Genomic DNA, 24,409 nt, shown 5'->3' with positions numbered 1-24,409 from the left:
AGAGTGTCTATTCAGTTGCCTGTGTTTGTGAGCTGATTACCTTGGTCCTACTATCAAAGAGTTTGCTGCTCTGTTAAGCTTGCAATGGTGCTAATTTTGAGTTGATTTTCATAATGGATGCTATTCTTGAAGGCACAGTTCTGATGGAAATAGCAACATGAATCCTACCATACTTGTTAATAGTTTACAGGCCTTTAAGACAAACAGTGCTAGCATCATTTCATAAAACATTTTCCTAAGGTTTGTAAGCATGATACACTGGTGGTGAGGATTATTTTAGTGGTAGCATACTACTTAAGCTCATACACCTACATGATTTTCAAATGTGGGAATATCTGGCTTGGTTTGCAATGCATGTACTCTGAATAGGATAAGTCATTTTCTGGAAAATAGAGATACTTGATTTGTCTATTGTTTTTGTATGCAGACCAATGTCATTCTTAAATTATACAAACAGTTCTGGGATTCTGTGGTGATTAATCATAATTGAGGATTAAAAACCCCCTGCTGTGTCTCACAGGTTCAAAAGAAACGAGGAGACCTTCGCCTGATTGTTGCATCAGCTACACTGGATGCAGAGGTAGAACTAACATATTAGATTCAAATAATTTCCCCATTTTATTTCTGATAGAAAATGAAACAATTATCATCTTGTATTTCATTCTATAGAAGAATAATGGGGAGCCTGTGCCCCCCCCCAGATGTTGGCATCTCCTATCATCTTTTATCACTAGCTATATTGACTGGGGCTGATGAGAGTTAGAGGCTAACAACATCTGGAGGTCCTCTTCAGTAGAGTATGGGACATGGTAGCCTAATCAACACATTCATGCAGAGGCAGACCAAACCCCATCAGAATAGTTGGCAGTTGAACAAAATCACTGTTAAGTTTTTATGTTAACTCCCATTAACTTACTGGGTCTCTCTCCCTACCCGCATTCAGTTTGGGCAGGGGAACCAATTTCTTAACAATGAAAATTTTGGAGGTGGTGGAAGGGGGAAAGGGTTTTCAGCTTTCATTTTAATCTCACCCAGATAACTTTCGCAGCTGAAATGCTTGCTTTCCTTTGAGGTGAACATTTATGAAGCCATTAAGATTTGTATTTCCAATCCAAGTAAAATAAAATTTAGATTGTATTGCCTACACTTAATCTGCTGTTACTAATGTGCATAAAGTTTAAGCTTAATTGCTGTTAGTTTTGGGTTACACTACACGCTATTTCCCTGAACTCTGTGAAATGAATCCCTTTTAGAAGGTTCTAGAGCAGATAATACCCAATTTGTGAAATTGTGTGGTCAGTTTATTTAAAAAGGGATTAGATTTATTCATATTTATGAAATAGTTATTGCAGAAATTGCAACTTTTGCATTCTTTCAGGTTGATCTGTTTTTTTCTGTTTTTGATTAAAAATCAAAAGGCTGCACCATTTACATTCTTAACACAACTTAAAACTTCTATAGTCAGCCACATTTTCTCCAAAACATCTGATAATTACTTGATTAAGCAAATTAGGAAGAAATTACAAAACCAAGGATACCTAGACTGGTTGCTACTTTGAAAAATATTTCAGCACTAGTTATGGGGAAATGTACTTGTTAATGTTATTAGGTTATATATTGAAGTATGTTTTGTAGCAGCATAAAATATCAGAAGTTCACAGAGATGGATTAAATTGCTGGACCTCCATATGTTCTGAGCTGGGGTGGCAAATCTGAGCCTGCAAGCTGGGTCAGACCTGCCTAAGTCATTCTAAGTAGCCTAGCAGGAACTAATGTCAATTTACCACCACCAGCAAAAACTGTGCCAGAAGTCTTCTCCCTCTTTGTGCATCCTGTCACCAGCTGCTTGCAGCGATACATGAGGGATTGTAGGTGTCTTTGCCAGGTTACCTGGGATGTTTTTTCCTCTCAATCACAACACAGCACTAGGAGGAAAAGTTCTTCTTAAATCCCAGGACTGTATGCTCTTCCATACATGTGCAGATAAGTAAACGAAGTCATCTGGAACATACGTTGCTCACAGTAATGTCTTGCTTTCTAGAAAATAACAGGTGATATCCAACTAATCTGTTCTGTCAGTGTAAGGATTTCCACTTAAGCAGTTGAACTCGCCATGTGTCTCTTAAACTTGATCTGGGGGTTTCCCCAGTCTTCCAGAGCAGATGTGAGGAGGGCAAGGAACACCCACAGGGAGATGAATGGGGGCAGGTCCATTGCTCAAGCAGAAATCCTTGCCAGTGACAGAACGAGTTAGTTAGGTCCCTCTCTATGCTTATATTTTGAAAGAGAAAAGTAGCAACACCCTACTTTTGGCTCCTGAGTTAGGAACTGGACTCTTTTAAATAACACACTGATTTTCAAAAAAATGTTTGCTATCTTTGCCCTAGAAATTTAGGGATTTCTTTAACCAAAATGAGACCAGTGACCCAAGCAAAGATACCAGCATGATCCTTACAGTGGAAGGGCGAACATTTCCAGTGGATGTCTTCTACATTCAGAGGTCTGTTCCTGTTTAATACTCGTAAGTGGTGACTAGAGGAGCGTGCATCTTGTGACACCCGCTTGTCGACCAAAAGTCTGGGCGGGAAAGGGAAGCGTTAAACGGACCTTAGGTATTATTTTAAAGAGTTGTCTTTACATGGGTACCGGCACGTTGAGGATGTAAACCTGAAATCTTGCTTTCCAATTGAATGTGTCTTTCTCCTATTTTGTGAGCAACAGGCGCAGACTTCAGTGGAGGAGGGCTTCGGGAACCTTCCCCCGTCCCCTTCTGCACCGGCCAGCTGGAGCAGACTTCAGACGAGTGCTACGGGGACTCGGTGGAATCTTCATGCTTTTCCTCCCCTGGAATCTTAGTCCTTCCCTTCCCCCTCCACAGAAGGGATATGGGCAAACCTGGCAGCACCTTCATGCCCTCTCTCCTCCTCCTCCACAGAAGGAGATGGACAGGTCCGGTGGCAGAAGTGGGCTCGTTTTTTTACCCCTGCACACACAGTGCTTGCTTTTGTGCTTGCGCTGGGCAAGGAAATGTGGGTGTCATAGGCGGATAATCGTGTGCTTTGTGAATCGTGTCCCTTTTATGTTCTTGCGACGTTACTATGTTTGTGTCAGGCATCTTTGAGGAATGCTCAAGTAACAGTGGCAAAGCATTCTGGGAGAGTAGCCATGTTAGTCTGGGGTAGCTGAACCAGCAGACAGTCTTCAGGGCTTATTGTATCACTAGATGCATGAAGCAGTGCGTATATATGGGTGTAGTAATTTAGTCCTTTGTTTTTCATTCCTTAAACACTGTATGAGGTGATTGCGTATTATGCAAATATTAGAAGCTTGAATTTCCAATCTCTCCAATTTTTATTTTAATATTTTTAAATATACAAATTTCCATTCCTTTCTGAGGAAAACTAGGACAGCTATTTGATTTAAAAAAACAACAACACCTGGCTACTTACTAGTGCATATAGGGCTGCCTCATATGTGCATGTACATAACTTGATTCCTATATGCTTGGTTCTACCAGCTGACTGGGTGCACTGATTTCACTGGAAAGCTTTTGTATGATGTGGTATGGAAATTCTGTGGATGGCGTTTTATCTGTGATGACCCTCTTGCATATGCAAGATCACATGATGCAGGCATTGAGTATTAAGCTTCCATGTGTGATCCAGTCCATAGTTAGATGTAAATTTTCATATAGGGAAATGCCATATTGAATGCCTTCTCTGCATGTTAGAGTCTCTTACAAAATTTGCTTGTTGTGTTAAATTGGATATTGCAGGCCCTTATAATAGATGCATAGAATTTATTCAGGTAGTAAGAAGCAATTTTGTGTGTTTTTACAATGCTGAGTGCTTTGTAGGCAAATATAAGTACAACTGAACTGTTTAAAAAAGTAACTTGTTTAGATGTCAAAGCAACATATTGATTGAACTGTTTTTCTGCAATTGTGAAATAAATTATTGTGCGTGTATGTGATATAGAGATGGAGGACTCTCTAGATACAGACATTCAGGATTTGTGATCATGTCAAAGAAACTAGTGAAGTTATTTTAAGTGACTTGTGAAGAACTCAGAAAGGTCCAGCTAGCGCCAGGACTAATTTTTAGGTCATGTATCAAGCATACTTCAAGTATGTGAGCTGTCTGTATTACTTATGAAAATCTAACTATATATTCCCTTTTTTTATCCTGGTGATAAGAGCAAGTTTTGCCTTCCTTACTTGAAACTCATGTCTATGCTTTTTCCAACAGTCCTGTTCCAGATTATGTGAAATCAACTGTGGAAACTGTTATGAAAATTCATCAGACAGAAGGTGATGGGGATATACTGGCATTTTTAACTGGCCAGGTAGACACAACAGAAATGTTTGTCCTGTTGAAATTGTTACTTTGGTATAAGATATGTTCACATTGTGCTGTGCAATAATTCTGAAAACATTTTTTTAATGCAGAATGTGTGTGAGAGGGAGCAAGGATGTAAAATGGTAGTTTCAATAATTCTAGAATTTAGGGTTGCTGCATACACCTGTTTGGGGTTATACTAAACTGTGAAATACCACTGTGGTATTTGGGAAGCTTCTACTGTAATTTGCCTGCTTCCACCTGCTTAGTATGGTTTTGCTTCAGCAGCCATATTTCAGTTCATTCAATCAGTTGTATTTCAGTACAGCTTGAGCTTCCCACTTACTCTGCCGGGACCATATAACACCGGTCCTGAGCGATCTGCATTGGCTCCCAGTACGTTTCCGAGCACAATTCAAAGTGTTGGTGCTGACCTTTAAAGCCTAAATGGCCTCTGTCCAGTATACCTGAAGGAGTGTCTCCACCCCCATCGTTCAGCCCGGACACTGAGGCCCAGCTCCGAGGGCCTTCTGGCAATTCCCTCATTGCGAGAAGTTAAGTTACAGTGAACCAGACAGAGGCCTTCTTGGTAGTGGCACCCGCTCTGTGGAACTCCCTCCCATCAAATGTCAAGGAAATAAGCAGCTATCCTATTTTTAAAAGACATCTTAAGGCAGCCCTGTTTAGGGAAGTTTTTACTATTTAATGCTGTATTGTTTTTAACACTTGATTGGGAGCTGCTCAGAGTGGCTGGGGAAACTCAGCCAGATTGGGGGGGTGTATAAATAATAAATTATTATTATTACTCTGCAAGCTACTCCTATTGTACAACAATACCATGCAAATTTAGCATTCCTTTCTGTTAAGATCCTCAGATGTGGTCCATTTGCTTTTCCAGCCCTGGATGTGTCTGAACTGGTGCCTGTGCTCTTTGGCTTTAATTGATCATAGCAGCAACTTGTGAAAGTAGTAATGATGATGTACAGGAGAGAACTACACCAGCATTATGCTTCCTCCTCTACAAACTGTGTCCACGGTTGTAGCACCATGTGTATTTCTGTCTCTAACACAGTATGCCTTCCTTGTTGCACAGATACAATGTAGGCTGTAGTGACAGGAGATGCAGTGGAGCGCACTTGACTTGGCAAATCACAAGTGTTAAAAATTCCCTGAAATAATTTTGACAATATAGAGGGAATTTGGCCTGTGTGTTTCAGATTTTTGGAAGCTGCAATCTCAAATGGAGATGCCATTAAAACATGTAGATTCTGAAGACTGTCACTTGTACTGCTAGTATGAACTGTTCTACTACCCAGGGAGAAAGAAAATTTATTACAGTACCTCCAAATTAATCATAACAATTGTATTACCTGTATGAAATAATTATGTGCGATTATGGAACTCCTTTTTGGAGTTCCAGAAATGGAGAAAGCATAGTTATTTTGGTCAATTGAAAGGCTGAACGATTTTTTAAACGAAAGTATTTGCAGTTAAAAGTTGTCTTTCCCTGCTACAGCTTGTAATGTGGAAGGGGGGGGGGGTTCTGGAACTATCCCACTGTGTGGTCCAGCTAGCTGCTGAAGCTTGCAGTTCTCATCACAAGAAAATCTTAGTTCAGTCAAGAGAGAGAGAAAAAGCAGAAATCACTTGTGCATCCTCTTGTCATTGTTTGTTGTATACAAAGCAGACCTCTTGATAACTTGTGATTCGGAGGTTGGATGTTATGCAGCCTTTAAGCATGAACTGCAAAGTCGGATTCTCATTCTTGTGTGTCTGCTGGAATGGAACGATAAGACACAGTAATTGCAGGGGTCAGCAGACTTTTCCAGCAGGGGGCCGGTCCCTCAGACCTTATGGGGGGCCAGTCTAGATTATGAAAATAAAAATAAAAATTAACGATTTCCTATGCCCCACAAATAACCCAGAGATGCATTTTAAATAAAAGCACACATTCTACTCATGTAAAAACACCAGGAAGGCCCCACAAATAACCCAGAGATGCATTTCAAATAAAAGGACACATTCTACTCATATAAAAACACACTGATTCCCAGACCGTCCACGGGCCGGATTTAGAAGGTGATTGGGCTGGATCCAGCCCCTGGGCCTTAGTTTGCCTACCCATGGAGTATTGGATAAAGATAAAGATCGCCAGTCATCTGGCAGCTTTTAAATAACACGTGAGAAGAAATTCTAGCAAGACACTAAAGTATTTTGTTTTTTAAATTCTCTAAATCTGCTTCAGTGTCCATGATATGATATTGGAGCTTAAATGCATTTTGATCTGTCACTTATATTGATTCTTTTCTAGGAGGAAGTGGAAACAGTTGTTTCTATGCTGATAGAACAGGCCCGGGTCCTTGCTCGCACAGGGATGAAAAGACACCTGCGAGTTCTTCCAATGTATGCAGGATTACCTGCTACTGAGCAGATGAAAGTGTTTGAGAGGGTATCTCCCAACGTTAGAAAGGTAAACTTGCTTCCGTTGTCATAAATGAATAGGGCACCGTGCTTGCGAATTGGTGGCATTGCCCACTGTCGATTAATGTTTCGCCACATGGCATTTGGTAACCACATGATAACAATGCATTTCCCCACGTTACATTTGGTAACTGATGCTATAGGGTTTTCTGTAAGTCTCCCTCTTGGGATCAACTCCATGTACCCTTCTTGTTAAACAAGAATTTTTACTCATTTTTTATATTGCTTAGAGCAGCCTTTCTCAACCTTGCAGTCCCTGATGTTGTTGGACTACCACTCTCATCATCTCTGACTGCTGCCCCTGCTAGTTATGGATGATGGGGGTTGTAGTCCAATAGCATACGGTGATCCAAGGTTGAGAAGGGCTGGCTTAGAGGTTAATCATCTCTATGCTTTGCCTCTGCAGTTCATGGTAGCTCATTTACTTCCCTCAAAATGCTGAATGCAAGACTACAACCCCTGCCCTGCGACGATGCCCACCCAAGTTGTTTGTAGTGAATGCTTTATTTTATCTTATTTAATTCTTTGAAGACTTTGTGCTTTTCTTCTCAGCTCCAGAGTACATATCTGCCCTTACACAAATCAACGGCTCTCTATTTTGCAGCACCTTCAGGGTTTTGTGTGTGTGTGTGTGTGTGTGCTTAGTTCTTTTCTTTAATGCAGCTTTTCAGGCAAGCATTATTGCTGCTAGCCTAACCACTCCTAGAAAACTTTTTGAATTAGAATCCCATTATTGTGATTCCCCCTTTATATCAAACTTTTTCTGCTTTTATTTTCTTAAACTTAGCTAGTCAGGAATCAGCAAGCATAATAAATCCCAAACAAACTGGCTTTCTTTATTCTTTCAGGTGATAGTGGCCACTAATATTGCAGAAACGTCCATCACAATCAATGGAATTTCATTTGTGATTGACTGTGGCTTTGTGAAACTCCGTGCGTATAATCCAAAAACAGCTATTGAATGCCTTGTGGTTGTCCCAGTATCAAAGGCCTCTGCCAATCAGAGAGCAGGTCGTGCAGGCCGGAACCGCTCAGGAAAATGCTACAGACTTTACACAGGTGAAGTGTGTGTAACACTTAAAGCTTTGCTCTTTTGTTTGTGGCTTGGGTGGCACTGTACTTAAAAATCTTTCCTCTCCTCTCCAGCTTGCTGTATTTGGGGTTGGGTGTGGGCACCAGGGATTGCCCAGGTGAGAAGGGATGGGAAAACCCCTTTCCATCAGTTTCCCTCTGTTTACATTTCTCAGAAACATTCACTTTGCAGGCCTTTTTCACCTGATTCAAACCCTTCCATCTCTGATTCTACATGCTTGACATGTTCAATACTCGCTTTAGCATTTAGATAAAAATTCTCAGGCACCAGATACTGCAAAATTACCTTCTTCAAACACCTTTTGCCAACATCGTCTTGTTTAGTTAAGTTGTCTTGTTTATCTCAATTCCTTACTAAGCATAATGGTTAACATTAGGAATGTCTTGTTTATTCTTGTTTTTTCTTAAGTTCTGGAATGTTGTAGAGGTTTTTGACTTGAAAGATTTGCATTTTGAAACGTGTGCCCTCTTCACAGAGGAAGACTTTGAGAAGTTGCCACAGTCCACCATTCCCGAGATGCAGCGCAGTAACCTGGCACCAGTCATCTTGCAGCTCAAGGCTTTAGGAATTGACAATGTGCTTAGATTTCCTTTCCTCTCAGTAAGTATGGGATTCTTGTTTAATTTTTCCGTGCTCCGTGGTTTGTCAACTTTGTCTACACGTTGTAAGCCATTTTACAAGGACTCCAAGGTCTGCTGTCCTGTTGTGTTCACGGGGACCATATGCATATCTTCCTGTTAAATGCCAGATTGAGAAGTGTTCCTTCACTTTTATGTTCCCTTTTGTTTCTGCATGTCTCATGGCTCTTTCTGAATAAAGGTTCGAAATGCCTGCAGGCTATAAGGAGAAAGGTTAAAAAGAGCTTGTAAGTCGTGAATGTTCTCTGAATATTACTAGTAGGTAGCAGACCATCAGAGGCCAATGGTTCATAGCCTAGTAACTATTGCTCTGACACTCAGGAAGTAGGATAGGGTGGACCTAACACCAAGGTCGAGTGTTTGCCCAACTGCTTCTGGAGAGCCCTGTGCTTCTAGTAAAGAAAGCAAGAACCTCAGGAACCTCCACAGGAAAAAAAAAAATAAAGCATCCATTTTCAGATGGCTTTCCAATCCAGTGCTGCTGTTTTGTTAATTTACGCAGTGGAACTTACCCTACCTTTGCTCTTCCCTGCACCCCTCTGGTGCAGACAATGTTGGTGTTATTGGCAATAGACTGCTTGGTGGTTGTGGCTTTAATTGTAAACTATTTTGAGATGTTGAATAGCCGAGAAAGTGGTATATAATGATAAATATATAGATCTGTTAACTAGATTTTGCAATCTCTTCCCATGTTTAGCTTGTGATTGAACGTTATTTGCTGAATGGGGACATCTAGGGGTCTTCATGGCTACCAGCATGCTGCATCATGCAGAATATAAAGTAACCTGGGACTGAATAGCTTTTGGTCACAGCAGCACTGGTCAGGTTCCATATGCCCAGAGCATTCTGTCTTGGAGCAGCACAGCACCCTCGACTTGTTCTGACCAGGAGCAATTGAAATTGCACTTCCAACAGTTGCAAAAAATAGTCAGTTCCAATAGAGAGAGTTTTTGGTGATGTAGCATGGAAAGATGTTGCATCGGTCTAGCACAGTTGAGTTGTGCATTGTGCCCTTGCGGGCAGCTTTGGCAGATGATTCACTAAAATTTAATTTAGCTCTGATTCCGTCTCATACAAGTCCAGTGTCTCTTTGCTTCCTGATTCTTTTCATCCCAGCCTTCAATACCAGTCTCTGGCCAAAATTTTGGAGCACATGGTTCTAGGTTTTGCAGTGTTCCCTCTGTCATCCCTTCAACACACTCCAGCTGTCACGAGCAATTTAATAAAACATATATATTAAATGTAAGCATACTTAAACTGTTCAAATAGTTTTCCCCACTAGCAGGATTTTGATGTAGCTTTCTAAATCTTTGGATTTATTAGATCCTATATATAACTTCCATTTTCCAGTGCCACCTTATCCTTGCAGTTCTGGAATATTTAAAGTTTCTGGTTTTGTACTTAATATTTGGACTTCCGTGGCTCCACAAGGCAGTTCTGAAACTCTGTTCATGTTAATCAGGGGTCACCAGCTTTTTTTTTAATGTAGTGGGCAATGGTCACAAAATGTGGTCATGGCATAACACAAAACAGCTGCCACATCTAAAAGAGCAAAAAAGAAAAAAAAGGGACCACAAAATGGTGCAGCCATTTTTCCTCCTATCAGCTGCCCCATCAATAGTGGGAAAAGGAACCCACATCAGAGAGAAGCTGTTTGCATCTTGCATTGAATAAAATGTAGACATGTTTAAGGGAGCTTGTTTAATTAAAAGAAGCTGAGGCACTGTGGACAAGAACTAAGCAGGAAAGCCAAACCGTCTATTGTGGATTTTTACTGTGAACGTTTATGGGTGCCGTGAAAGGTACTGGCACTTGGCAGGCACCGAGTTGAAGACACCTGAGCTAACCATTTGAGTGCAGGGCTCTAGTGTGCTGAGATGTTATCCAGCATGAGTGCTAGAGAAATTTGTCTCGAGTAGCTAGCAAAACCAGAGGATTTTGAAGTCTTGATGTTCACAGCCTGTACAAGGCTATGAAGCAGTGTTGACCTGCATGGCTCACAACTCTTTTCAGGAAATATCTAAAAAAGTTTTTGACCGTGAAATACCTGCAGGCATAAGCGGGACCTGGGTGAGCGATCACATGGGAGCCCTTATCTGTGTCCCTTGAGTTCCTTGTAATGTAATACATGTCCATACAGAAGGCAGAACAAATGGTATGTATGTGTTTTCCCCCCAGCCTCCACCTGCTCAGTCAATGGTGCAAGCTTTGGAGCTGCTCTATGCATTAGGAGGTAAGGTTCCTCTGCTGATTTCCGTCATTTTTCAGCTGAATTGTGCACCATTGCCAGCAATGCTGTTAAGTTCATTAAGGCCCTGCACCTTTAGACTTAACTCCAAAATGTTAAAAGCAAAACTTAAATGTAATAGTAGACTTGTATTGTTGGTATCTCATGAAGAGCACGTCAGGCTTTTGTGATGCTGGGAGATAATGCGTTTTCTTTAAACAAGGTATTGTGGTTTCAAGATAGTCATTTATCTCCTCAATCACTGTCTGAGTCCGGTTTCCATGCTCAGATTTTCTGTAGTTGCTTTCACATTGTGTTCCCATAATAATAATTCTGTTTGGTTCATATGGAGACACATGTGCAAGGCGAGCCGCTGATGGATTTTCATGGGTGGTTTGCAAGTACAGACATGTGAACAAGCCTTTCTCATTATATAGTCCGTTGGAGTAATTGAGAATTATAATAAGTAAAGCAGTCCTTCAAGGTGTGGGGTTTTCATTAGAACCCTCTCTCTTTCCTATTCTCAGCCTATATGGATATTGACTATGTAGATTTTATCTAAAAGAAGGCACTATCTTATATAGCCAAGTTTGGGAGTGATAGCTAGGCCTCTGTCTGCTAATAGTAGCTTTGGCTAGATGCTCCAGGAGCCCTCTTTGCCCTATGTGATAATACCTATAATCTGAGGTTGCTATCAGATCTATTTGCAAAGCACGCATAATTAAATCCTTCAGTAAAAGAAGTAAGGGTGTGTTATATATGTGCCGCTACAAGATCAGAGACCATGTGAGGCAGCTACCTTGCGGCAGCTGGGAAGATACGGTCTGGTCAGTAGCTGAATGGGAGACAGCATGGGAGTACTGTATTTACCACCTTTAGCTCCATGGTAGAAGAAGGGTGGGCTTAAATGTAGTAAAATAAAAATGCATCTGCTTTGCCTCATGGATGAAGTCAGTACAGTGGTACCTTGGTTTAAGTACTTAATTCATTCCGAACCTGAAACTGTTCTCAACCTGAAGCACCACTTTAGCTAATGGTGCCTCCTGCTGCCGCTGCGTGGATGCTGCACAATTTCTGTTCTCATCCTGAAGCAAAGTTCTTAACCCGAGGTACTATTTCTGGGTTAGCGGAGTTTGTAACCTGAAGCGTACTACAGGTACCATTGTAGTGGTATTCAGGCTGCTTCTTTTGGCTTACTGGTAGAGTTAATAAAAAGCAGCTTGTTTATAATCCGATGGAGTGGCCAAGCAACCCATCTTGCATGCTGCAGAATGGCTTGTCTCTGATTCTCCCAGCAGCTCACAGTTTCTGCTTTTTAGGCGCAGGAATAAATTTTAGCTAGAATTTTAGTTCCGCAGAATAGTACATGCAGTATTGCAATACCTCTCTGGAGAGAGTCATTCCTATAATTAATTTGTTTTGAAATACTTTATAACCCTGTGTTGAGTCATCAGTATGTATTTGCATTTTATATTGCTGCTGTTTTTCCTGCAGGGCTTGATAAATATTGCCGCCTCACGGAACCTCTTGGAATCAGGATAGCTGAGTTTCCTTTGAACCCCATGTTTGCAAAGATGCTCCTAGAATCAGGTAATGCCAGTGTCATGCAACTGTAAATCAGCTTGTGTATCGTTAGTCCAGCTTAATTAATATGCTGTAGGTCTCCCAGTGACTTCTATGTTGTGGTACGTGGCATACAAGTGCCATAAATAAATCCACCTCTATTGTATTTGTTTTTGTTGCTGTAAACTGATTATTTGTTGTTTGAGCTGGATACCATAATGTGAACAAATGAGTCTTTGAATGCCGGATGCAACAGAGAATAGTGAAGAAAGTACAGTGGTACCTCGCAAGATGAAATTAATTCGTTCCGCGAGTTTTTTCGTCTTGCGAATTTTTTCGTCTTTCGAAGCACGGATTTTGGAAAAGCTTCAAAAATCACCAAAGTCTTCAAAAACCTCAAAAAAGGCTACCACACCGCGTGCTATGAGTTGCTCCTTGAAGTCAAGTCACAACTGCACCCCCTGAATGCACCCTGGATATTAACGGTTTTAAGAAAAAGGAAACAAACTTGCAAGACATTTTCGTCTAGCGAAGCAAGCCCATAGGGAAATTCGTCTTGCGAAGCAACTCGAAAAACGAAAAACTCTTTCGTCTTGCGAGTTTTTCGTCTTACGAGGCATTTATCTTATGAGGTACCACTGTAGTTTGCATACTTAGGTTTTACATTGAGCTGGAAGCCTTTAATCCACTGCATGGCTCTGGAGATGCAACAGGCAACGCCACAGTAGATGGTATTAGATTGCTGCCAGAATCTCAAGCAATATGGGATTTTAGTTGGATTATCTTCTGTGTGGTTGCTAGTGATGAGCAGACATCCTGCGCTCCCTGCCTCAACTTGCTTGAGAACTGAACATGTGTGTTAAATAAATGTAGTCCATCAACAGCTGCTGCTCTGGTATTTGGCCTGCTATCACTATGTTATTGTTATTATTTAATTAAATTTATATCCTGCCTTTTATCCGAAGATCACAGGGCTGTTTACAGCATGCTCTATCCTAGAAAATAGCTGCTTCAACAAGCATTTTGAAATGACATTTAGAGTTTCTGTTCTCCACTACATAGCAGAAGCAAAATATTAGGATTGTATCCAGGAATAGCATCTGGCTAGCAAAAGTTTTTCTGCTTGCACAAAGTGAGGCACCCCATTTCCGCCAGTCCCTCGAACCCATTGCAGGCCTCTATGCTATATCCCATACAGTTCCAGGGGGTCACCTAGCCTTTAGAGAAGCTTTTTTTTTTGGTGGGAAGAGGGACTGTATTAAGTTAGAGGGATTGGTGAAAACTGGGTGCCTTGCCCTGCAGAAGCACTTCTCTTAGATGGAGCCACCACTTTATATAACCCATAGTGTTTCCTGTCATATAGTTCTTTGAGAGCTGCTATAGCTATTTTTAATATAGCACGGGTGAGGAATATAAAATTTTCTCAATGTGCTTTGTGTTGTCAGTGTAAAAGTAAAGTTCCTTCTCCCCTAAACTCATTTTGCAGGGAATTTTGGCTGCTCACAGGAGATCCTGAGCATTGCAGCCATGATGCAGATCCAGAATATCTTTATGATTCCTCCAAACCAAAAGACACAAGCTGTAAGTGCCATTTCTGAACTCAGCTCTGTTACACTGGAAAGAGCCACTGGAACTCACTGCCCAGGAAATCTGTTTGCCGTCACTGCTTAACTGGTGTTGCAATGCAAACTGAAAAAATGTTGTTCCAGCAGTTCTGTTGCCTTGGCTCTCATTATTTCTGGCTCTTTCAGTTCTGTTGTTTTCATATGATGCTTCTTGCTTTGCATTTTAATTGTGATTGCTATTTAATCTTTGTTGCTGTTAACCACCTTGGGCATATTTTGCAAGAAGTGGAAAGGTGCAATATAATATTTTTTGAGTGAGCTACTTGCTTTCAGGATGTGGGGAAAGGAATGAAATACTGATTTAAACTTTTTCTGAGAGGTTGGAAAATGAATGATTCAGTAGCTAAAGAGATTATTCCACTAAAAAAATGTTGGACAGACATACAAATTACGTCTAAGTTGAAAACATTGTACTACATTTATTTGTGCATACCTTCTAGTGGCAAGTGGTGAGCATGAGAAAATTACAGTATGCTTAACTTTCCCCCAAAGATTTATTAGAAATACATAGAAGTTTTAAATACTGGGTATGTGTACTATTTCCCTTAAAAATGCTTTTAACAAAATAATGTTATTCATAGAAGAAATTGTAAGTACTAAATGCGGAAAGGAATAAGCAGTGACAGTAGATGCACTGAAAATTGTAAAGGTTGAGGATTCTGTTTTCAAATTCGTTCACAAATGGAGTCCTACTGATATTGCTGAATATGGTTCCTGTCTAAAGAGTGTCTGTGGGGTTTTATTGTTGCTGCTTTACCAAAATGTTCCTCCTTTTCAGATCAGAGAACACAGAAAATTTGCTGTGGAGGAAGGTGACCATCTCACTATGCTTAATGCATATGAAGCCTTTATAAAAGTAAGTAAGCTCAAAAGGAGGTATGAGATTTTTGCCAGCCTTGAATCCAGTTGTTGTGGATATTAGAAGTTTGGGGACATCCAACATAGCAATTAATAGGATCAGATGTGCGTTGTGAGCGAAGCAAAGTCAGTTCTGGTTTTGATGTAGGCAGGGAGTTGTGCAGAGCCCTAAAGCTCCACTTAGTTTGATCAGAGAATATATTCATCTAAATCAAGCTAGGTTTGTCCTGGGGTGTAAAATCACAGCCCCACTGGTGTGTTTATTGTTAGATGTATTTAAAGCATTAGAGTACGTTACCAAAAGCCCCATTTAGCCATTCTTGGAATTCAGAGAATGGATATTATGACAATACATTCTGAAGTTTATTTGGCAGTGAAGACTAGGAACTTGTGTGTATTGTGATATTTAAAACAAATGATGAGGTTTCACACACACACTAGGTCCTCTGCTAACCCATGACCTTGTAAAATATTTGTTTACCATCATGTCTGCTTACACTTGGAGTGTAAAAAAATAATAATGCTTTGACTGCAGAATTCCCTCATCTATAATGGCTTTGTCAACTAAAATTTAGATTCAGAATGAAAAGAAATTTGATAGTGGCACACATAATTCCTCACAACATTAGAACCTGGGGTCATCCAGTGAAACTGAATATTAGTTAACTTTTGTCTGTCCTGAATCTTCTATGTCTACACAGAACATATTTAAACTCCGGAATTTGCTAACACCAGATATGGTAATGGCCACTAAATGGAATGACTTTGAATGTGGTTAAGACAAATTCACAGAGGACAAGGCTCTCAATGGCTACTAGCCATTATGATGGTGCTGCCTCTGATATTGGAGGCAGTTTGCTCCTGAACACCAGTTGTTGCAGATCATAAGTGGGAAAAGTTCTTTTCAGCTCCTATTTCTGGTCTTCCCATAGGCATCTTGTTGGTCACAGTGAGAGTAACCTATTGGCCTAGATGTGTCTTTTATCTGATTCAGCCAGGCTCTTCTTAACATTCCTAACATGAGATTTTCCCAGGATCAACTGATATGTTTGAAATGCAGGAGTAGCTAAGTACCAGAGTCTCCTTTCCAGATTCCGGCCTTCAGCATGACCTGTTCTTGCCAGGAGAGTTGTAGGATTTTAGACTGATCTGTTGCAAACTGATTTTTTGCCTGGTGCATGCATCCCCACTCACATAATATTAGGAAAAGAAACCTGGAGATAAAGTCAGAGCTAACACCTTTATAAAGCAAGCTTTTTAAGGTCGTTCAGCTGTTCCTTTTTCTTTGCAGCACAACAAGAGTTCCCAGTGGTGTCAAGATCACTTTCTGAATTATAAAGGTCTTGTCCGAGCCACAACTGTGAGAGAGCAGCTGAAAAAACTTCTTGTCAAGTTCAAAGTACCAAAAAAGTCCAGTGAAGGTATGAGCAAGAGAGAAGAGATCTTGGCAATTTCTTATTTATTGCCTATACTCTGTTTAGTACAAAAAAAACCCCAGAATTGCCATCTGTGAGCTGCATGGGAGCTTCACAACATTTGTAGCATTGGTTTCTTTCCATTGTGTGTTAATCCAGTGGTGGCTGTCTGCTGATGGAAGAGAATGCATTAACAGAATGTGGCAATTTGTGGTGGTCTCCCAATCTTCCTTTAGCCCATTCCCACTCTAAATCTGCTCCAGATAGTTGAGGGACATTCCAGAGCAGATTTAGTGTGGTATAGGGGACTGCAGTAATGGGTAGAGGTGCTACCAAAAATTACCGCCTCCTGTTTTTCTGAATGAAAGCCTTCCGTCAGTGGACAGTCACTGTTGGATTCCAGTCTTGCTTTTTTTAGCATGATCTTTTTTATCCATTTGCTTTACACTGCTTCAGTGATGTATATTGTGTTTTTAGTACTGTAAAAGCTTTCTAATGTACTAAGTGTAGAGCACCTATTCCTCACTTTTACATTCATTTCAGTCTTTGTATAACAAGCTTGAATATTTATTTAAACCCATGAGTTCTGGAAACTGGAATAGACTTTATTAGCTTTGCAGACAGCCCTTTTGGCATCTGAGACTTCCCTCTTCCTTGCAAAGTCTATTTATGTTTGACTAGATTATATGTTGCATTGGGGGCGGGGGGAGCCAGGCAACAATATAGTGTATTGGGGAAACAGAAGTGAACACACCTAACCAGAAAAATTGCTTAAGCAGGAAGGTGCTTATTAAAGAGAACACAATAATCAGAAGCATGCTCGGCATAAGTTAAACGCGTACATACCTTGGATCCAGGTGTGTGTGATTGTAAACATAAAGGGCATACATGATAAATGTAATCACAGGGAAATTGTTATTAGGATTTATTCTTCACCCTTCAATTAAGTTATCAGGATAGCTAACAAAAACCCAGTTCTGTAGTACAATACAATAAAATATAACCCGCCATAGTACTTGAAGTTCAGTGTATGTTACAACTACTGAAATTGTAGGTGATATTCAACTACGTTTTACTGGCTGAAGTTGATGTGAGTTGTAGTCCAAAACATTTGAAGCACACAATGTTGGAGAAAGCTGGTGTTATCTGATGAGCTTTGTGGAATGACTGGTCCATTTCCTCCTTTTAGGAGATCCAGACCCTGTTCTAAGGTGTATAGTTTCTGGATTCTTTGCTAATGCAGCCAGATTTCACTCTACCGGAGCATACAGGTAAATGTGAGGTTTGTTGTGATAAGTATCCCACAATGAAAAAAAACAACAACACTGCCCTGGCTTTACTAGTGATAATTACTGTAGTTCAGGCCTCTGAGAGTAAGGGGAAAATAAAAGGGAACATAGTGGGGCCATATAGATCAGAATTGTCTTTAAATTCTTACAAAGGGTTCATTGGAAGGCCAGTAGCCATAAAAAAATAATGATGCTTCCTTGTCAGTACCATCAGCTGGTATACGTCAGGTTGAAACAAATTGGCATTCTGTCTCCTGGCTTAGTTGAGCTTCAACAGCTTAGAAGAGACTGGAAAAAAACTTGAAGCAGTCCACTAAGTAGACTGAGCAATATTTCAGGTGAATAAGAGGTAAAGAAAGGTATTTCAAAGGCACCAATAAATAAACAAGCTTCCAGGTCAGTTTTCAGCATCCTTTGATAGTTTTGCTTATCTACGATCAGGCTTATAACTGAGGGGGAAAAGGTGTATTTTTAGGCACAGTCCCATTGCTGTGTAATGAATAAATATTATAAGTCTAAAATAATTGTTGTTCTTTCAAGGACTATTCGCGATGACCATGAACTTTATATACACCCCACCTCAGTGCTGTATGCAGAGAAGCCTCCTCGTTGGTACGTTGAAAAGGTTTTCATTAGCGTGCTGGTTGAGCTTAACATTCTACATCGTTGAGAGTTTCTTCTTTCACAGAACACAGCCCATCTGGTAGATTGTGGCTTCAGAATATATGCTGTACTCTTCATTCCACACTAACATCGAGAAAAAGGCGATAAAGGTAGATGGAGCAGTACCAGCAACAAGTTGTAGATGTTGTTGCATGATTGGGAAGCCAAGTAGCTGGTTTCCCCCTCCCAAACAGCAGGATCAAGAAGCTTGTGATCTGAGAGGGTGTAAACATTTGCTTCTATGACAGTGGGGAGGTTTGTAATGCCTTTACAAAGACACACATGTGAAATTCAGCATATCTTGTGCATATCCTCCAATTTTGAAGGATTATGCAATGAGCAATAACCGGTAGTGCTGCCTTTGTGTTTTGATTGCGGTATAAAAATGTACACTTGCATTGGATGGTTTTCCTTTTTTAAAAAAATATTTATTAAAGATTTTCTTAATACAATAGAAAAAACAAACAAAATAACATATAATTTTTCCAATATCCACATTTTCTTCACTTCTTTGGACTTCCTCGCATCTCTCGCTCCTGCGTTCCAAATTTTCGAGCTTTACCCAGCAATTTATCACCTTGTTTCAATTCTTATATTATAATTTTCTATTATTGTATCCCTAATTTTAGATAATTTAACCCAGTCCTCCTCCACAGCCTCTTCTCCCAGGTCTCGGATTCTGCCAGTCATTTCTGCTAGCTCCATATAGTCTATCAGTTGCATCTGCAATTCTTCCAGTGTGGGCAAATCTTGGGTTTTCCAGTGCTTAGCGACAAGTATCCTTGCTGCTGTTGTTGCATGCATTAGATGGTTTTCCAACCATTGGGAATGACATTCCAGGCTCACTAGTAACCCAATCCACATCAAGTCATAAGGAGAAGGTAGGCAACATAGAGAGGGATCTTTTATATAGGGAATTCAGATGGGAACATGCATAAAGATGGTGGTATTCATATTTTATACATAGTAAACCCATTGAAATTAATGGACCTGGCTAAGTCAGGTCTGCTCTCTGTGAAACTTAGTTGAATACCACCCAGTGACTTTTGAATTAAGGCTAGGTGTCTAGATCTTGAAACCTTTCCAATGCAATATTAAGTGGGAATGTATCCAAATGTTCTCTTAGTGCATGTGCCTTTTCTTGCTGTATTTTTAGGGTTGTCTACAATGAAGTCATGCAGACCTCAAAGTATTACATGCGAGACGTAACAGCAATTGAATCTGCTTGGCTATTGGAACTGGCCCCTCACTTTTACCAGCAAGGAACGGTACGGACTCGGCATAGCCTCCAAACGGTACCATTGCCGTATTGGCAGCTCTTGTTATTCTATGCTTTTACCTGTGCTTGCAAAATGGGTTTGCATAAGTATATCCCCTCTCCCCACCACCCCAGCTTTTGCTTGTATTTATTTAATTGTTTGAAAGTTACCAATAATTAATAAAACTCTGTTCCAGATAAAGATTACTTTATATCACAATATTATGCAGATAAATTAACTTAAAATCACAATATTTCTTCTAGGAGTGCCTCATGGGATAAGTAGTCCAATTTTTGGTGTATCTGTTGCCAAAAGTTCCGACCAGTTTGTACACCACAACTATCGCAACACAGTGCCTCTAACTGGTCTGGAAGAGTTTGATGATCAATTGTATCAAAGGCTTTGAGAGGTCTAGCAGTATGAAAAGGATTGTGCTCCCTCACTTGAGTTCTCGGTACAAATAATCCACCAGAGCAGTTTCTGTTGAGAACAGTGGTCTGAAAGCTAAGTGATAATGGATCTAGAAAAATCAGTTTCACACGAATATCTGCTCCTTGCATTTTCAATGTTATACGGCACTACAGTAACCATATGCATCCCGGTACACAAAACCTGTATGCTTGGGCAGTGTGTGAACCCATCCTGAAATTATTGCTATTGTCTGCTTTGTATCTTGTAATGCATTCAAACTGATTGTGCTGCAGAACATTAAAAAGTTCTGGAAGTGGTTTTGGCCACTTAGCAAAAGTGTTTCAGGTATGGTTTGAGAAGGAAATGAGCCAACACCACAATTATATTAAATCTTCTAGGAATCCGGTATCTGTAATTAAGTGAGTTGATAGCACTAAAATATTCCAATATTGTGCCTCCCTGTGTCACATATAAAGTGGTTCCTTTAACTACACAGCAGTTATGCAAATCATTATTCCATTACTTAATCAAAAGTAACTGGCAATTGCTATAGTAATTGCTCATAATTATCATAGCTTCATATTATATGACTCCATAGGCATGTTGTACCTCCCTGTATGACTAGAAATTCTGGCAGAGACTTCTCAATGAAAAGGCTGGCACAATTTAAAAATAATATCAGTTATGTGTGATTGGTCAGAATTACACAAATATAAGGAAATTTGTTAAATTGAGTATTTGTTCAATGTTAGTTATATACAGAGTAGATTCATTTAAGTTAATGGAAATGGTTAACCTAAGTCTGTTGTTTTCACTGTGTCTACTCTAAATATCACTTGATGGATGCAACCCAGGGTTTTGGGAGATGGGGGCAATCTATTTTTGACTGCTTTTGTCCAGATTGGAAAATAATAGTCGTATCAGCAGGAAAACTTCGTCTTCTTTTAAAAATGCTTCCATCTTTGGACATAACACAGTCAACAGAAGAAACTAGGAGGCTGTTCTACAATGCAGGAACTAAGGATATCTGGCTCTGTGAACCATTTGATGCAAAGTCTTTAAATTGTGAGACTTAGTGGCATCTCCAGATACGAGAGCTCAGGTAGAAATTGTCGCGTGGAGGTGTTCCCTAAGGTATCCTGAGTTCCTACCATATTGGGATGCAGCTTCCTATTTTGAAGCTCGAAAAGTAGAAATGTGAGTAACTCACATACCTACTTTTTACCACTTCTAAGAATGCGCTAAGTGACTTTAAAGCTTTCTTTACCTGTTACCTGTAGCAGTGTGATTGGTGCCACAATGTTGTTGTATCCCACGCTACTCTAGTAGTATAAGGGTTTTTTTTTGCAGAAGTGATTTGGGCACAGTATCAAGGCAGTTACTACTGCCATGTTGTGTAAATGCACTCAGATCTGTGTAACAGGCCTGATCCAGCATTTTATACCTTATGGAATAGTGTTGAAGCAGCCATAAGATGGCAGAAGTCACATTTCTCCATGTAAAATGCAAAATAACCCTAAGGCGTACTTGCTAGTGCTAAATGCTAGAGGTTGGGTAATAGTATGGTTCTGGAGACAAAGAGAGAAGAGAAGGAATAAGACAGGCATAGGGAAACTCGGCCCTCCAGATGTTTGGGGACTACAATTCCCATCATCTCTGACCACCGGTCCTGTTAGCTAGGGATGATGGGAGTTGTAGTCCTAAACATCTGGAGGGCCGAGTTTGCCTATGCCTTGAATAAGAGAACTCCTGTAAATAGCTTGATCCCACACCACAAGTATGCACTGGAAGGCAGAAACCCTAACCCTCTTCTTGGAAAGACTGGTTGGGTGCCTCTATAATGCTAGAGTTGCTGTTGGTGTGATAACCTGTTGTCTTTGCAATAAATAAAGGCATTACCCTGACAGCATTAATACTGTTATGGTAGATAACAATATAGCAGATGTTTTCCTTAAGACAAGTTATTACAAAACTCAGCAATGTTGCAGGTGAGCAGGGGTGTTTTTGTTTAAGCACCTGGCAGCGAAGTCGTCTATGGCTTTTTAAATAGCACTGATTCCTATACTGGCAATGCTGGCGGGCTTGATTTCTCAGCTATTACAAAACGACATTTTAGTTGGTGTGGAGTTCCTAATGCAGGACGGAATTTGTTGCTAACATGGAGACTGATGTAGCTTGGAACAGTAAAGTATATCGCTTGGAGCATTTATGAGTTTCACGAAAACCCAAAACGATGCTTTCGTTTCTTTGCAGCACCTTTCCCTGAAAGCCAAAAGAACTAAAGTGGACGATCACTGACTCGCCGCGGCTGTCGAACTTTTCAGCGCGAGACACAGAACCTGCCGCCAATTTGAATCTGTGCTACTGTCCATCCAACAATTAGTTGATTAGCAACCTGACCCCACATCAACTATAACTGTTGAAATGCCTGCCTGCCAGGATCCTGTAGGGATTTTTGCATGACCAATACATTGTAACACTTAAGTAGAGCTTGCATTGTGGATATTTTTTTATCCTACAGTCTTAAATGTGATGACCGCTCTTGTTCCCCAGGGCAATTTTGCTCCTTTTAAACTAGGTAGTTTGAAATGAACAATACAAAAGAAGACATAACAAAATTGTAGGGAATTTCGCAATATGTGGATAGCAACACTTGAACCCCTTGGGGAGGAAGGGGGAGGGGGGGGAACGACACCCTCAGAATGAGGAGGTGGCGCTCAGGATCCTTTAGACCACTGTGAAAGCTGTTGGTCATCCTAGACCTGCCTGCAAATTGTAGGCAGATTTGGGACCACAAGCAAAGCCTTGAAATACCTTAATGGGTTGCAATGAAAACCTTGAAACTGTGATTGTGCCTAACTGCTGTGATTTTCCTTTTTTTGCTGTCAAGCAATAGGTTTCTAATACTTTATTGACTTTCCCTTCTTTTCTCCTTCACATTTTTTTCCATGACTTGCTTACAAGCCGAACCTGTTTCCATAAACATGATGTGTTAACGTGTACCAAAGTTTCCCACCCACCCCAAAGTTTAAGCTCTTTTAGAGAGGAGTTTAATTGGGCAGCATGTACATTACGTTCGCAAGCAAGGTTGGATGCAAGCTGCTTGCCTTTTTGTTTCAGAATGAGAAATAACTTGAGGGGCCGCCTCTTGCTGAAATAATCTGGTTGTATTACTAACTTTTTTTGATCCTGTGGATGTTGAAAAACTGCCGTGCTGGATCTGTGGTCTTGCAAATCTTGCTTTGGAGTGAGTGTCATAGAATCATAGAATCATAGTGTTGGAAGAAACCACAAGGGCCATCGAGTCCAACCCCCTGCCAAGCAGGAAACACCATCAGAGCACTCCTGACATATGGTTGTCAAGCCTCTGCTTAAAGACCTCCAAAGAAGGAGACTCCACCACACTCCCTGGCAGCAAATTCCACTGTCGAACAGCTCTTACTGTCAGGAAGTTCTTCCTAATGTTTAGGTGGAATCTTCTTTCTTGTAGTTTGGATCCATTGCTCCGTGTCCGCTTCTCTGGAGCAGCAGAAAACAACCTTTCTCCATGATTGGTGGTGTCATGATTGCCACCACCAATCAGACAGTTGGCAGTTATATATTTTGCAAAAGTATAAACCTCTTTGCAGCCTGGAAGCCATCTAAGTAACATATAACAAGATAAATGGGGTGGTGGGTGGGGGAACCTGCAGAAAAAAAGTGTTGACTGCACACCAGTGAGGAGTGCCATCATTAGATAGACACAGGAAGTCCTCTTTTGTTCTCCAGACTGCAGAGGAGGAAGTTGAAGAGGTGCCTTTCACCAGGAAGTCGGATAGAGGCAGGGCCACTTACGACCTCCACTGAGTGTCGAAGATACTTCCTGTTATTTCCAGACAAAAAAACCACACCATTCCTTATTCTGCTTCTGATGTCACTACAGTATAAGATTGACAGATGATCTATGAGGAGAAGTTGGGTCATCTCATCTCCTTATGCTTCTTAATCCCTTTCCTTGCGTGCAAATTTTCCTTGCTTCCATCCTGAATAGAGGTAATATCTGATTAGAACGAGTGCAATAAGTTTTAAGTTCCCAGCTTGCAATTTGTAGAACTGATGCGTTTTCAGGAAAAGTTCCTGTTGCTATATGAGCTAGTGAAATCTACCTGATGGTGCTGCCTTCAGGTCAGTGAACGCCAATGGGCTTCCATGAATTCTGGAAAAAAATGCGTATAGGATACATGGTGAACTTAGCAGCTGTTATGACTACCTTCTCAAGGGTGAAGCGTGGTCTTTGTAGCCTGCACTGGTTAAACCGCAGTTGCTGCCTTTCCACAAAAAAACCCTTTGTTGCATCAGCAATATACGGTAGTTTCAGATAAGTAAATATTTATTTTCACATAACATTTATTTTACAGTGATGTGGTTTCAATGTGTGGGTTTGGTTTTAGAACATTGGGTGGTTGTTGTTTTTTGAATTCCTTGTTCCTTCGCCTCTTTTTAAAACATGTAAATGACAGCATTTTATTTTTTTCACACAGAATAAGGGTCTTCCTTGCCCTGAATGTGCA

The 24,409-nt window shown here is 40.5% G+C and overlaps 1 protein-coding gene across 3 annotated transcripts in view; it reads left to right on the top strand.

Moving 5' to 3' along the window:
- Window positions 1–23,111, top strand: part of DHX35 (DEAH-box helicase 35) — a 38,249-nt gene extending 15,138 nt beyond the window's left edge. Inside the window, exons 8-23 of one of the 3 annotated variants that reach the window (XM_083746203.1) lie at window positions 521–580; window positions 2,388–2,500; window positions 2,722–2,949; window positions 4,248–4,344; window positions 6,649–6,807; window positions 7,667–7,877; window positions 8,387–8,511; window positions 10,728–10,782; window positions 12,271–12,366; window positions 13,826–13,920; window positions 14,743–14,820; window positions 16,114–16,243; window positions 17,427–17,508; window positions 18,067–18,138; window positions 19,346–19,484; window positions 22,113–23,111. In XM_083746203.1, coding sequence (XP_083602329.1) covers window positions 521–580; window positions 2,388–2,500; window positions 2,722–2,949; window positions 4,248–4,344; window positions 6,649–6,807; window positions 7,667–7,877; window positions 8,387–8,511; window positions 10,728–10,782; window positions 12,271–12,366; window positions 13,826–13,920; window positions 14,743–14,820; window positions 16,114–16,243; window positions 17,427–17,508; window positions 18,067–18,138; window positions 19,346–19,484; window positions 22,113–22,157 — 1,785 coding nt within the window. In that variant the 3' untranslated portion in view covers window positions 22,158–23,111. The remainder of the gene's footprint in view (window positions 1–520; window positions 581–2,387; window positions 2,501–2,721; window positions 2,950–4,247; window positions 4,345–6,648; window positions 6,808–7,666; window positions 7,878–8,386; window positions 8,512–10,727; window positions 10,783–12,270; window positions 12,367–13,825; window positions 13,921–14,742; window positions 14,821–16,113; window positions 16,244–17,426; window positions 17,509–18,066; window positions 18,139–19,345; window positions 19,485–22,112) is intronic. The other 2 variants (XM_083746205.1, XM_083746204.1) reach the window with 2 other exon arrangements.
- The last annotated feature ends 1,298 nt before the right edge of the window (window positions 23,112–24,409 follow it).

The sequence above is a fragment of the Podarcis gaigeae genome (genome assembly GCF_964106915.1).
Source record: "Podarcis gaigeae genome assembly, chromosome: 6".
Lineage (NCBI taxonomy): Eukaryota > Metazoa > Chordata > Lepidosauria > Squamata > Lacertidae > Podarcis > Podarcis gaigeae.
The sequence above is the reverse complement of the archived record's forward strand: the minus strand, read 5'-3'. Positions and strand labels throughout refer to the sequence as shown.